Source organism: Lolium perenne, chromosome 7 (assembly GCF_019359855.2).
Source record: "Lolium perenne isolate Kyuss_39 chromosome 7, Kyuss_2.0, whole genome shotgun sequence".
NCBI classification, from domain to species: domain Eukaryota; kingdom Viridiplantae; phylum Streptophyta; class Magnoliopsida; order Poales; family Poaceae; genus Lolium; species Lolium perenne.
The window spans coordinates 320,562,199-320,577,984 of NC_067250.2; the positions used below are offsets into that span (position 1 = coordinate 320,562,199).

Here is a 15,786-nt window from a genome sequence, read left to right on the forward strand (position 1 = left end):
CTCAGCCACTCAAGGTTGCAGCAACTACATAACATATCCTGGAGATCCTTCCTGGTGGTGTTGAACACATAGAGTTCAAGCTCCCTCAGGTTTGAGAAACCTGAGAATTGGGAAGGAGGTTCCAAGCATACGAAACTAAGTTGAAGACACTGCAGACAAGATGCACTTTCCTTTTCGAAGAGTCAGAAGGCAATAGGTACAGATCATCAAATCCCATGAATTCTGACGGTGCCAAATCACTAGACTCTTTGTACGGGAGAACATAGCGAAACTGATCCAATTATTAAGGTGATCAATTAGCTTATTTTCGAATAGAGATTTAACCTCAAGCCCCACGACACCCTTGCCGCGGTGCTGTCGCAGAACTGCGTTAACACAGTGGATGAACATCTGGGTATCTTGTTTCCCGGCACCCGCACACATGGTGCGGCCATTGAAACTGAGTTTTGGGTAACCTGTCCACAAACATCTCCACTCGCTCGATAATAAAACACTAGTCCGAACAACCTCTTCCGCTGGTAATTTTGATAAAATCCCACATAGCACATCCTTCATAGACAAATTAAAAAAAAATTGTTCAGAAATCTATGCACCTTGAAAATTGACTGGAAAGAGAAATTTGGGCAATATCATAGGAAGGTCTTCAAGCTTAATTTTTCGCCTACCCTTTTCAACCCTGGGTTCCTTTTCCGTTCTAGTACTCGTCAGATAGTTCCCCATTTAAATGCTGAAATGAACATGGCAAAGTTCCTCACATTTTTTCCTAGGTAACATTGTGATGGTTCTTAAACCAGAGTAGCATAGCTTGACAGATCAAGAGCACTCAATATTTTTGCTCCCGATATCTTTCATAAAACATTACAATATCAATATGAAAAGGACTAGTGCATCGAGATTTGCAGCTTAGTCGACAAAACCATCATCGACCTCTGAAGACAACTTACGAAGCGTTATTATATTTGTCAAAAGTGACAAATACATTGCCTACGAACACAAAATCCGTTTTTACAAAAATTCTTCGGTAGCTCTAAGAGACGAATAAAATTTTCAGGCACAACATCCGAATATTCTGATGAAAGAGTAACTTGTTACAGAAGAAAGTAGCATTATTTAAGTGGAATTATATGCCTCTGAACTAATTTCTATCCTAGCAGCAATCATGGAGGTAGGATCCTTCACAAGAGGAATAAACTGGCCAATGTCACCATCGATTCTTGCAATCGCTTCTAAATCCAGCGAGGGATGCTTGGACAACACAAAAGCAAGTGCCGACTCGACTCCTGCGAGAAGTTGGCATCGAACCAACTTACGGACCTTTTTGGCATTGCTGAACTTTGACATCAAAGTTAGCAGCGTTGGAGGGAGTGGGTTCAAAGGAAACATTGTCTTTCATATCATCTTTAAGCTAGTATAGCATTTGGTAAAAAAATCGATGTATTTGATGCACCCGATCCTGAAACTTTGCAACAGCGATAGCCTTTCGCTTATCTGACCAGAAAACTTCTTCATATTTTGAGAAATTGGTTAAAGCAGTTACACGATCATGCACTCGGTTGTTTTCTTCAGATAGATTCAAAGCAATGACCGGTGAAAGACAAAGATGCAAAGCTCGGAAACAAGAGAGAGAATCTCTCAAAGCTCTTGAAAAGAATTTAAGAAGTGGTGAAATACTTACAATTCAAACTGTCAGTGGCTAAGGAAACATGACGCCCGATATTAGCTCCCGTCAGGCTGCGACTTCGGCAGGCGACAATACATTCAACAGGATATTTGCTAACTTAGTTTACAACTTTTACATCTATGATCAATAAAACATTATTGATTTGATGTTTATCCAAAATTATTGATATATGCGATTCTTGGTAGACCAAAGTGAAGTCTTTTAGTTTGCACTTTGCAGTGTGCCCAGGCTCCAAAAAAAACTCTAGGTCCGAGACCTAGCCCAGATTGATCGAGAGATCCCTAGCCCATCGACCAACTGTCTCCAGCTGGCTAACCGAATCGATCAAGTGCGTGTGCGTACACGTCACAACTTGCGGGAGCGGATGTGAGGCGAGCTCAAATCCTGTATGGCCTTGACTTGGCGAGCGATCGACCAACTGGCCCAGGCGCAAGCCAGCCCCTTCACGGCCCAAGCGAGCGACGCAACTGGCCTTCTTCTCTACAAGCTGGGCAAAGTCCGCACAACCTCTTTCGCTGGTAATTTTGATAAAATCCCACATAGCACATCTTTCAGAGACAAATTAAAAAAAAATGGTTCTTACCGAAGGACGTGGTGAGAAGTGGTTCGCTGCGATTTCCTAGAAAAGCAACCAACCCAAATCTAGACCCAACCAAATCAGGCCCCGACTAGTCCGTAGGTGTAGTCCATAAGTTCATCCCGTAGGTCTAGGATTATTGTTACCATAGTGTATGGGACTCCTCCCACTTGTTTCTGAAAAAAAAGTCGAATACAAAACTAACCATGCAAATCTAGTTTGCATCAATGTATCAAAAGTACTTTTTCACGGTTCACAAATCTTGCCCAATGACAACTGAGGCTTAATTCACCAAGAATTCGCACCCGCATGCTACATTTTTTGTAATAAATATAACTCGTCAAAAAATTTGATCATATTTTTGTGAAATTTATCACAAGTTTTTCTTTCGCTTCGGAAACCTTACAATAGAATGGCTTAGGTATCTTCTACAGGATATACGTTAGAGTCAAAGCCCTGCTGCATACCGGGCCGATGGCCAGCTTCCTCATCATGATGATCCTTGTACTTATGCGATTTAGATGAACTTTACCCTGATCATCCAAATATATGTTGCCATTTCAATCCATACCATTAAAAACAAACAAGGCATGCAGAAGAGGTTCAAAAGTTGGCACAAACCAGGCAATCGGAAAAAATAAACAAATTAATCATCATGATGTACTTGCACATGTTCATACCGGCCTAGAATTTGCACCTCATAAAAGGCACTGACAAGAATGGGTTTAGGCGTTTAGGGTTTTGAAGAATCTAATTAAAGATTCTTATCGCATCAAGCTAGAAAGGATCATCCACGTACACGGAATCAGAACATAGAACATAGCATTCCACGGAAGGATGCGCCTTGAAGATGTCTAGAATTTTAGCATCACTTGGTGCGACCTCATTCGACCACTTCACGGTCATTCTTCTAAGCACGGATGCACATCTGAATACCAGTCCAAGAAATCAAACTCATGGTCGTCTCCTAGGAAGCCGACGATGTCCACTTCTTCAAGTGTCATCAAGGAGATGGTTTGGCTCCTCCACTTGGTGGGCTCGCAATAACATTCTTCGTGGCATCCCTCTCGATCTTCCGTGAGAAATCAAACGTAAGTGAATTATTGCGAGCCCGGGCAGCTAAGAAAGTGTATCTATTGATGGAAAGAGATCCATAGCTACACTTTCTTTGCACAATTGATGGAAAACATTAGTTTATATGAATGAATATTCTATAGGTTATTCCTTTAGTCCATTTGTTGGATTGAAGTGTGAATGTCATGAAGATAAAGATATATATCTTAAACTCAAGATCATTGATTTCAAGAGAAAAATATTATATGATCAAGATATTGAGAGTTTGATTTAAAGAGAAGAAAACATTACTAGTTTATATGAAGGAATATTCCATACATTATTCGTTTAGTCTATTTGTTGGATTCAAGTGTTGATGTCATGAAGATAAAGATATATATGGTGTCTTTTTATATATAAATAGAAAATCTACACCGTAGGGGCTTCCCCTACGGTAAAGTTGTCAAAAAAAAGATAAAGATATATATCTTGGGTATTGAAATCAAGATCATTGATTTCGAGAGAAGGATATTATATGATCAAGATCTTGAGAGTTTGATTTAAAGAGAAGAATTCAATTCATGCCTCTAAGCCAGTGTCATGATAGTCTCATGAGTTGACGATGGTTGAGTACGGCTTGGAGTATGCAATCAAATGAAGAGTTCTCTATGTACCTCAAGATATTATGAAGAGCATGAAGTGATACAAGGTTGGCCAAGACAAAGAGAGAATATTAAATTCAAATAGGTCAATGTCACGCCCCGAAACCGGGCCTAGTCGTGAGAACGTCACATATTAATAACCTTGTGATTATAAACATGTAAGGCTCAAAATAAAATCTAATTACAAGCTAAAACAACACTTTATTCATTATCTTTTACAGTACACAATTCAACTGTGAATAAACTTATATTTATTTCCCAATCCCGCCGCACTACTCCTACGCTTCTCCATTAAGTCCAAACTTACTTCTGCAAAAAGAAGAAGATGGCAAGGGTGAGTATGACGTACAAAGAACAGATGATCAAAGGATTAGCCAGAGTCAAAGGAATATTAACAAAGTAATGTTCAAAGGGTAGCTCTCCATTGTAATTTTATATCTCAACAACACATTCTGTAGTGATTCACACATTTGGTTGCAGGAGAAATCCGCATATGCCAAAAATATTGTCCTTGAGCATACAAACTGGAGAACCTAAATTATCTCTTTGACGGCTCTTGAAGAAGTGGAAATCATTGGCCTCGAAGGAGAGGACCATGAGTTTGATTCCTTGAAACTGATTTTCCTCGAATGTGCGCCAATGTTAAAAACAGTAATTGTCAAGTTGTCACATGAGATCTCATCAAGAAAAGATCGATGCACAAAAGTGTGCACCATCTTTTGGACGTACTCTTTTGTTGAATGCTATGTTTTACCTTAGCTCTGGTGAGTATATGTTCAGTCCTTTAAAATAGCTATATGTTCAACACATTACACTATTGGCATGCTTCTAGATGCAACAATATAAATCAAGTTTTGTAAGTCTCATTGAAATCTTAAGTGAAGATGCCAATGATTTTCATCTTGCCCAAAATGTGTATGGTTGCTAATGTGTGTTTCGCTTACCCAATCATATACTTCCTCCATCAACTAACCTAAAACCTTTTAGATATTTTAAAACGTAAATTGCCTCCACGCGCGTCGAAGCAAGGATGGCGCCAATTGGGTGTGTGGGGGAGTTGTGGGGGGGGGGGGGGGGGGGGTGCAAAAGGATCACCGGAGTTGCCGTTTTTGGCAAGCGTAGACCACTTGTCATATACTTCCCCTCCTGTAACTTGTGTCCTGCCACTTTGTGTGGCGCGCAAGTGCCACCCAACCGTGTCCTTTCATATACCAGCCTATAAAATCAGTCGAGCAAACCATTATGAACACGCACCCTTTCCATGGTAACTAAGGATACATTACACTGTTTTCCATCACGCCATCATGTAGCACTGTCTACCATGACCACCACAATGCACATCGACATGGGTTGTTTTTCAGAATTGATCTCGGCTTCGAACCGTGAAACCTAGATATTCAGATTAGCACGTACCAAAACTCGTTGGGCGCGCGGGTCCGCACCAAATCAGGAAAGCCGCACCAGGCTACGGTTCACACCGACTTCCACCATTTCACGTGGATGTAATTGAGATCCACGCAATAAAAGTATCCATTGTTTTTACCCTTTTGCCCTTGTGAAGATCGGCGCGCGTGGTGCCTGCGCCGCGCTTTCCTTATTCAAGTAGCACCGAGAAAGGAAGGCAACCGAATTGGGCGTGCATGGCGCATGCACGGGAAAGGATATGTTACTACGTGGGTTGACAGAAAAGGGGGAGGGGGGGGGGGGGGGGGGGGGCCTTGGTGGGTTGGGGGAATTGAGGGAGCCAAATAATGTGGTTCAACTAAACGAGGGAATTGATCTGGTAGGGGGTCGGTGTAAGATAGGAAAATGCAGGTTCTTCTCATAAAAAGAGAAAATATAAGATAAAATGATATTTTTTAGACATGAAACACTCGTATTCCATTAAAACACTACTACGTATGTAGTATATCCTTTTAAACTAGAGGTACTCCAAAATAATCGTTAGCCTCGTATCCTCGGATTGGCGTAGACGTTTTGTCATCTAGGTGAAGTAGGGATGCCGTATGCGTGCGTAGCTCTTTCCCAATTCAGGCCGGACCCAGAGAAAGGAAGGAAATAGTACAGTACTACTATAACGAACCAAACAAACAACCACCACCGGCGCCGCCGCGACGCAATCCGTCCCCAGATCCGATCCCATCCAGACGAGACCTAGCCCAGATTGATTGATCCACAGATTCCAGCCGCGCGACGCCTACAACCTCCACCTGCCGTTGCCGGCTGCGCAAGCCAACCCGATTCCCCACCCAAACCCTAGAACTCCCCGGCCGCCGCGCCGCCCCGATTCCCCGGCCGACGAGCCTCCCGCCGTTTCCCCGGCGCTTCCTCCAGCCGTCGCCATGGATCCGGCCCCGCCGTACGACCACCGCCGCCACTACCCCGACCACCACCACCGCGGCCACTACCCCGACCACCACCACCACCAGCACTTCGCGGCGGGGGTCGCCCCCGTGCGGTCCAGGCACGACCAGTACGACCCCTACGACCACCCCCCGGCGCCCTACACCCACAACCACCTCCACAGCCACCACCACCACCAGCCCCCGCCGAGGGTGCACCACCAGCACCAGCAGCTGCCCCCGCCGCCGCCCCTGCCGCCGCCGCCGCCCCACCGCCCGACCTACGCCCCCCCTCCTCCCCCCGAGCCGTACGCCGCGCCGCCGCCACCTCCGCCGCCCTACCCCCACCCCCACTACCCCAACCACCAGCGCCACGGCGACGAGGAGATCCGCCGCGCCGCCGGGCACCACCACCAGCCGCAGTACCAGCATCAGCAGCCGCAGCACCACCAACACCAGCATCAGCAGCAGCATCTCCAGCACCATCACCACCCGCAGCAGCAGCCGCAGCCTGCTTGGAAGGAGGCTGAGCCCGAGGACAGGCACAGATACGCTCCTGCTCACCAGGAACCTGAGGTCGACAGGCGCAGATACGCTCCTCCTGCCCAGCAGGAGGCTGAGGTCGACAGGCGCAGATACACCCCCGCTCACCAGGAGCCTGAGGTCGACAGGCGCAGATACGCCCTGGTACACCAGGAGGCCGAGGAAGACAGGCGCAGATACGCCCCGGTACACCAGGAGGCCGAGGAAGACAGGCGCAGATACACCCCAGCTCACCAGGAGGCCGAGGAAGACAGGCGCAGCAGATACGCCCCAGCCCACCAGGAGGCTGAGGAGGACAGGCGCAGCAGATACGCCCCAGCCCACCAGGAGGCCGAGGAGGACAGGCGCAGCAGATACGCGCCCGTCCCTGAGCTCCGTCTCTCGCCGTCTGAACCGCGCAAGAGGCAGCGGTGCGCCTTACATGACGGTGGAGGCGATCTAGAGAGCACCTCCAGCTCTGGCCAGCCGCATTCCCGCCATCTGAGGCAGCAGCCCCATCCCAATTATTCTCCTGTCGACAGTTATGCAGATAGGGGCCCAGCCCATCCTGGCTACAGCCATGAGAGCTTCTCGACGCACAGCGACAGCAAGGGGGGCAGCAGGAAGGTGGAGATGCCTGCGCGGATGACACACTCTGGCTCGCCACGTGCCACAATTACTGCGCAGCCAAGGGGCACCCCGCCGCAGAAGCCTGCCGCCCCTAGGAGGCTCTCTGTGTGGCAGCGGATAGAGGAGAGCCCTGCTTCTGTGGGGCAGCTGCCAAAGATTTCCCCGTCCAAGTCGAGCAATGCCGGGTCTGCTTCCAAGGAACTGGCCAGCGTGATCTCCGTGGACTGTAAGGCCAAGAGCACCGGTAGTAATGATGGTGACAGCACTAAATCAGTAAAGAAGGATGCTGGAAAGAAGGTGTTGTCCTCGGTTCTTGTGAAGCCGTCACCGCCCGAGTCCAAGGAAAAAGAAAGGGGTGCGGAGAAGCTTCCCGGGAAGCAGGATAATAATGTTCAGAGGATCGCGTCAGTTTCCCCTAGTAAAAGTTTGGGCTTAACTGGTCGTCCTGTGGCTGGTGTGAAAAAGGTGAAGAAGATAGTTATCAAGAAGATTGTTAGGAAGATTGATGGCACAGTTGTCTCTGAGAAGAGGGATACTATTGATGCCAACGCAAATGCTTCTGAGAGAGAAGAGGGTGAGATCATAACGTCATCGTTGGAAAAGGATGTCGTATCTGAACATAATTTGGTTAGCACTAGTGGTACAGCTGGACCCAGTAATGGCGTGAATCTCCAGAAGGGCGAAAATAATAACTCAATAAACCTACGCAAAAGGAAAGCTACTTCAGCCATCGAGCCCAAGAAAATTCTCGATCCAGCAAGTCTTAGTGGGAGTAGTAAGCATCCTGGAAAGGGAAACAATAGAAGCACCAGGGATCCAGGTGATAATAAAGCTGCTTCAGCCGTTAAATCTAGGGAGGCGCTTGCTACAAGACACAGTGAGCGTCCTGGGAAAAAGGATAGGAACTCCATGGATTCAGGTGTTAGGAATGCAACTGCTGTGTTTACAAATGGTAATCATCAGAAGGAGGAGGGTGAAATCCTGTCTCTTTCAGGTGAACAGAATGCTGCAGTTGCAAGTAAACCTGTGAGAATTTCTGATAGGCGTGAAGATTCCAGCAGAGGGAGCAAAGTTCCTAAGGATGTGAATAAAGAAAATACTGTTTCCTTGAACGGAGTTACGGTAAATCATGATACGGCAGAAAATTTTGGAAGTGAGAATGCTAGGAGGGAAGACAATGACATCTTCACTGACACAAATCAAGAGGATGTTCGCCCTGTAAGAAATTCCATTGTAGTTCCTAGTACAACAGAAGTCACAATGTGCGAGAGAAAGGGTGCTCAGAAGAATGAGGGTATGATTCTGACTGGCTTAGGTGGTCAGGATACATGGGAGGAAGAGGGTAACATGCATCCAATGTCTACTAATCGTCGGGGAATTCTTAACACTATGGAAATTAGCGCCAATGAGGATATCCAGAATAAAGAAGGTAGAACGCCCATGGAGTCAAGCAAAGGTAATGTTTCTGTGACACACCATGTGAAGGCTTCTAATACAAGAGAACTTGATCTGAATCAGGATAACAGGAACAAAGAGAGCCAAATTCCCGTAGAATTTTGTCAAACTAACACTTCCAAAATAACACACCACTTGGAAACTCCTAATACATCAGAAGCTATTATGAGTAAGTTTGTTGGTAGAGATTTCTTTAATCTGCCATCTTCCAGAAATGTTGAAAGCAGGAATGTGGTGCCATTGGATAATGATCGTTTGGAGGATTCAGCAGGTGATGTTATTTCAAATAGTAGTGTAGCAAGGGGTGCTAAAGCTCAGGTAGCAGAACTGATAAATCTCCATAGAGGCCATCTGTCTCCTGAGATTGATTTTCCCTTGGTACTTTCCCGCGAATCTTTATCTGTATCTGGTAACAGCGAGCAGTCTGTTCCTACAGCTTTGACACTTGGCAGCAATTTCTATTTTAGTAACACAGAAAGTGAGGGACATCATGAGAAAAGCCTTGAGCTGCTGGAAGGACAGAAAGGATTGGATGATAGTCTTGTAAAAAGAAAATCTGTAACCGATGATGATTTAATCGGTGTAGGTGCTCAAAATTGGCTGACCTTACCACCGGCAGTCAACAGCATTTCTATGTCTGGGCAGTTTCTTACTAACGATGCTACTGTTAGGGAGGATAGGATAGGTTTGGATCACAGCATGGATAATGACGCTTCCATTAGTCAGGATCATGATATTGCACAAGATATGGACCAGTGTGGAAGTGTGGATGCTTTCTCTAGTCAGGTTAACAGCATTAATCTATCTGGTGGTGACATGCCTCGATCAGACCCGCCATCACCCAAAGAGACTAGTGGTGATGTCGAGAATAATGGTGGGATAGTTCTCTCAGGTTTGCAATCTGTTAGTTCAATAAATGTCGTCGATCAATATGCTCATCAAATGGTGGATATTCCTGCTGGTAACCCAAATGAACCTGCTATTCAAGCCGTAGAATCTACTGATGTGATGGATGCAGAGCTAGTTTCTCCTCAGGTATCTGTTGAGCCAGATGCAGAGCTAGTTTCTCCTCAGGTATCTGCTGAGCCAGGCGCAGAGCTAGTTTCTCCTCAGGTATCCGTTGAGCCAGATGCAGAGCTAGTTTCTCCTCAGGTGTCTGTTGTGCCTGGTGCAGAGCTAGTTTCTCCTCAGGTATCTGTTGAGCCAGATCATACATATGACAGTAATGCTGAAGGCCCTGTGGTTGACTCAAGCACAAAGCAGGATTTGCTGTCTTCTTGGATTGAATCCATTGTGTCAGAAGCTAAAAAGGAACATCAACCATGCAAATCTACTCTACCTTCTATTTTTTTGCCAGACAAGTTATTAGCACCAAAGGAGGATAGCAGGAGATCAGTATTGGACTCGGTTGGAAACCCTGTGGTAAAACCTCCCCTGATGAATTGTACAAGCTCTATGCCTTCCAAGGTTGCTCCTAAACAGGTGAATTTGCCCAGTTCATCCCGAGAGCCCCCCCGCGCAAGTTCAAATCCAAGGCACAAGACATGGCATCGTGGTGACATGGCACCTTCTACATCTTTGCCTGGTCCACAGCCTTCAGGATTACCCCCTAAACAACCACCGAGGAGGAATGACAAAACTTCGAACTCTTATATACGCAAGGGTAACGCCCTTATTAGAAATCCAGCAACGGGAAATCTTCCTCATTCGTCTTCTTCTTCTAGTCTGGATACTCAGAATAAGTTGAATAAGCCTGTGACGAGGAGAAGCATGAACTTTGTCAGGAAAGTTGATTCAAGTGGTTCTGTAGCACGTTCTAACTTTACAGTTGAAAGACCAAAGACTCCTCCTTTACCACTTCATGCCAAATCAATCAATTCAGCCACAAACCTTTCGGAGCAGTTATCTAAAACTTTGCCCAAGCAACTTGTTCCTGAAACTGAAAAGGAAGATCCCGTAGGGCAGTTAAACTCAGGTGCTGATATCCCAAGCACTCAAAGTGCACAAAAATCTGAAGCATCAGATGTTGGTAAAGTGGTTTATGTTAGACCGAAATCAAATCAACTGGTTGCTGCACAGAGGCAGCACCCTGATGACCCGATCAACAGTTCCATGGATAAGGTTCTATCACTGCAGCCACCCACAGCCTCTGATTTATATTTCAAGAAAAGGAAAAATCAGATTGTTTTGAGTTCCTCTTCCTCTGATGGTCAGAATCCAAAAGAGGTTACTCCTGCTGAGAACTTAAATTCAGGTGAGAATAAAGGTGTACAAATTGTATCCTCAAACAGTGCTATCAGTGTGTTAAAGGGCAGACCACATAAAGGTATTCTATTACACAACACTGCTGTTCCTTCCGTTTTTTCTCTATATATGTTCATTTTAATTTAGCAGTGCAACATATCCTAGTACACCGGAATGTGATGAGAATCCTAAACAGTAATGGGAATATACACCTCTCAGGAAGATATATGTGTCCTCGTCTTATATTTTTCTTAGGTATGACGAACCTGAACTTTGCCAGCTTAAGGAAAACTAATCTAAAGATTTAGACATGAGCACTATTCTCCTTAAGTTCATTAAATTATGACCTTGCATTTTGCTTATGATTTTCATTGTTGTTGTTTATTTTTGTATAGTCAACTTTTTTACTTAACGATTTTCTTGCATTCTTTCTTTTTTGCTTGGTGCCTTTCCCCTTTTGAGGCAAAGATAACTGCAAGCTCATGCTATAATAAGAAAGCAATGTTAATTCATTAAACTATCATTTGCTCAAACTTTTCTAAATGCAGCTTTTCAAACAACAAATAATGTGGGAACATTCTCTCACGTGTGGACACTCAGTGGGCAACAACCGCAGAGAAAAGGGCCTGTGGGAACTAGTTATATGAAGGTCTTCCCACGCATACTTCCATGGAAAAGAAAAGTATATTACAAGAATTTTACAAGCAGTCACACTCAGAATGTGAGCTCCTTACGAATAGTCAGGTAATTATCAGACTACCCTGGACTTGATCCCTTCTTTATTGAGCCATTTCGTTTGATCTGTTTATAGAAAGTCTTTGTTCTTTATTATGTAACAGGAAATTACTGCAAACAAAGAAGAGAGATACGACTTATACTGTCTCAACTAATGGGTTCTCTATACGGAAATCTGTCGTGTCCAGTGTTGGTGGATCAAGTTTGAAATGGTCACGATCCCTTGAGAAGCGTTCTCAAAAAGTTGACGGGGTAACTTCATTGATATTCTTTATTTATTTCTAATTTTTCATATTCAGTAATCCATAAGAGTCAGCTGGAGTTATTTTCACCGGACCATTATTTTCTGAGGGGAGTCCTGCAAGGAGTATTTCAGAGATGATTTGTTTCATGTTACTGGTTAAACTTTTGTTGTCTCTATAATTGTTGAGTTTGCACTCTCTTAAGAAGTTTTGAACTAGTTTGTCGGCTAATGTCTAACAAAAATGCTAGTTCTTGCCTATATTGTGCTAGACTATACTTGCTTGGGCTGCCAGGACAGTCATGAGAGCAGCCATGCAACATACTTTGGAAAATGTGATTTCACTAAATATCAAGACCACATTGTTGTGTATAGTGTGTGTATGGTGCATTGACCAAACAAAATAAAGTTATGGCCTGGATTGCAGGAAGCTTCATTGGCAGTTGCTGATGTTGAAAGAAAGAGAGGAGTTAAACGGAAGCGGCAATCTCTCCGTTATACACGAAAAATTGGTAATGTGCTAACCTTTTGCCATTACGAAAGAATGACGCAGCTGCTAAAATAATATATGTGTGCGATACATAAGTTTGGCTGGAAGTTTAGTAATAACATGCTCCACCATGTTGCAAGACTGCTTCTCAGTTGCATTTTTATTACACCATATTACAAGTCTAAATCTGAGTTGCTTACTGGGTGGACATTTGCTGCTGGTCTTAGTTTGTTATAAAGCATCACTTAGTAGTGATTCCATTTCGAAGTGTAGCGCATGAGACATGCTCTCTTATGCCATAATTTAAGAACCTTGATGCATTGGTTAGTAATTACAATATTGCATATATTAGTGCGTCCAATGTGTAACTTTCATGTTGAACATATTACCTTGAATTGTGTTTGTAAGAAAGCACTGATCATTCATTTAGTCATTATATATGTCTTGTTTTTATTTCATTCTGATCAAAACTTGCAGATCAATACTCTCCTTCTGTTGCTGGCAATCAATTAAGAAACAACAATCAAGGATCTTCAGATTTGACGAAGTCATCAAGTTGCAATGAGTATGTTTTAACCATGCTATTGCTTGCATGATGTCATCTTATAATAGAAGTTATTTGCATCTTAGATGATTATTCCCTGATTGTCTTATTTTGAAACAGGTATGTGCGTGTTAGCAAAGGTAACCAACTGGTGAGGAACCCGAAAAAGGTAATCCGCATGCTAGCAAATGAGAAAGTTCGATGGAGTTTGCACACTGTTAGATCACGCCTGGCAAAGAAACAACAGTATTGTCAATTCTTCACACGGTTTGGCGAGTGCAAGAAGCCCGGGGGAAAGTGTCGTTATATTCATGACCGTGCCAAAGTGACTATTTGCACTAAATTTCTTAAAGGCCTGTGTTCTGATACTAGCTGTAAACTCACTCACAAGGTAAGCCATTTCCTCTTGATTCTACTGCTTATCTTGTAGTTGACATTTCTTTCATTGTAAGAGTCTGTTCTGCAGGTCCTTCCGGAAAGGATGCAAGATTGTTCTTATTTTGTGAAAGGTGAGTCATTTCATTCACGGTGCCTGATTTTTTTTTTCTGAAAGCTTTTTCTTGATCAATTTTTCTTCCTACTCCGGCAGGCTTCTGTACCAACCCAGCTTGTCCCTATAGGCATGTGAAAGTGAACTCTAATGCTCCTGTCTGTGAAGACTTCCTAAAGGGATATTGTGCAGACGGTGATGAGGTACTTAATGATATTACTGGAGATGTATCAATCTTATTCAAGTATTACTATAGCTAATGTGGAATTCAGCATTGTCTTAGATAGTTGATAATGAACTGGTAAGAAAAAGAATCAGTCAACAGAAATGAACTATTATTGCCAAATATCCCCCCTTAAAGAACCATGCAAACTATAACAAGTCCAGTAGGATGTTCTCATGTTGTTCCTCCTGTCCATGCAAAATATAATAAGTCCAGTAGGTATAATATTACTACCTGAGACGTGTAGTGTTTTCCTGGGTTGTAGGACGTACATGCTCTTAGTCGTGTCCACGTGAATTATGCAGTGTGGCTTAGTGATGAACTCTTGGTAGGTAATCAAGATGTACATTTTGTTAGTAGGGTGTCCTTTTTGTTGGCACTTGTTTGTGCCAGATAAGATTGCAGTGCATCTGGTTGATAAGCATGGTTTTGCATTGCAACGGTCTTCAGCTTTTGAAGTTTTGGGGCTTCCGCAGTCTCTTTATATTCTGAACCAAGATTGCTAATCTTTTCATGGTCTTGAATTAATTTCTTTTACAAGCAGTGTCGTAAAAAGCACAGCTATGTATGCCCAGTCTTTGAGGCAACAGGGGAGTGCCCGCAGCAATCTACGTGCAAGCTTCATCACCCCAAGAAGACGATCAAATCTAATAAGAGAGGCAGACCAGACACCCCCCAGAACAGTAGCTGGGGACGTTATTTTGATACCAGCCTTGGACAAGGCAGCGAGACAAGCAAAGTTTCTTCAGATCAAGATGACAGACCGAAACAACAGCGTGTTTTCTCTGATGGGGACTTCATGGACTTCATCACACTCGACACTGACGGCGACGAAGTTGATGCATTGGACAGCTTACAGCTGATGGGATTGGGCTCGGGGGATCTGAGTGCAGAGGCACAGGCTGATAATCTTGATGCGCTGATCAAGCCTCTCCGGATCATGAGAACTGCAAGAGTGTGACAGAAGTTGATGGCAGAAGCTGATGGAATTGGAATGTCGGGAACTTCGAGATCATGATGCACAAGTGAAGCCGCTTCGGATAACAAGGATACAAGTTTGACAGCTGAGGGGAGTATGGTAAGGCGATCTCAAGTTTTGGGCATGCAGATTGATAACTAAGCACCATAATCAAGCTGCTGTGGGCGAGAAGAGCAAGAGTTTGACAAGTTCTTTGATCATCTTGGATGCTGCTGTTGATACATAGCTTTGCTGCACCTTTGTTTCAGAGCTATCTCGAGAAGATGAGGGCGCTGACTGGATTCTCTCTTTTGGTATACCTATACAGATAGGGAAGACGTGTCTTGTTTATCTTTTTTTCTTTCATTTTTAACAGCTCACTATTATCCATCTTGTATACAGGTTTCATTCTTTAAAGCAGAGAATGAGAGCAACTTGTTGACTGTTGTATTACCTATGTTAGTTGAATGTAGAAAAGACAAAATATGTGAAAGAAGAAATGAAACTTTATTTCGATATATTGCCTTGTGAATCTATTTATCCATGTTGTGTACTTGAGCAATAATCTAAGGTGGTGTTTGCAATCCATAGTTGTCGCACTGGTAGGCTGTGCCATCAGATTGTTATTGTTTCACAAGTTTTTCAGACGGCTCCCTTCCCAGTTTCATAAGTTTCAATCAATAGATAGAGAGGTTCAACGAATAAAATAAAAATTCATGTGTAAATAGTTGCACAGGAGCAAAATAAAAGTAACTGAACGTATGCTGATCATCAAATAAGATCCTGTAAGCCCAAAGAGGGAGAAAAGAACTGCTGTCAGAATACAGTGCAGAACCAAAACGGAACCTCTTCGGATCATGAGAACTGCAAGAGTGTGACAGGCTGAGGCAGCTGATGGAATTGGAATGTGGGGAACTTCGAGATCCTGATGCACGACAG

The 15,786-nt window shown here is 43.9% G+C and overlaps 1 protein-coding gene across 1 annotated transcript; it reads left to right on the forward strand.

The window, feature by feature from the left end:
* The first annotated feature begins 6,006 nt into the window (after window positions 1-6,006).
* On the forward strand, window positions 6,007-15,365 carry LOC127316728 (uncharacterized). The gene is made up of 9 exons (XM_051347190.2): window positions 6,007-11,248; window positions 11,715-11,910; window positions 12,006-12,153; window positions 12,570-12,654; window positions 13,110-13,197; window positions 13,297-13,567; window positions 13,643-13,685; window positions 13,766-13,869; window positions 14,434-15,365. Exons 1-9 carry the CDS (start codon window positions 6,316-6,318, stop codon window positions 14,848-14,850), a joined length of 6,285 nt encoding a protein of 2,094 aa, XP_051203150.1. The 5' UTR covers window positions 6,007-6,315; the 3' UTR covers window positions 14,851-15,365.
* The last annotated feature ends 421 nt before the right edge of the window (window positions 15,366-15,786 follow it).

Bases quoted from the DNA above. Each gene is read 5' to 3' on its own strand.
- LOC127316728 (XM_051347190.2), top strand. From the start codon at position 6,316: ATGGATCCGGCCCCGCCGTACGACCACCGCCGCCACTACCCCGACCAC. The intron at 11,249-11,714 runs GTATTCTATTAC...TTCTAAATGCAG, and splicing joins AAAGGGCAGACCACATAAAG to CTTTTCAAACAACAAATAAT. The intron at 12,154-12,569 runs GTAACTTCATTG...CCTGGATTGCAG, and splicing joins GTTCTCAAAAAGTTGACGGG to GAAGCTTCATTGGCAGTTGC.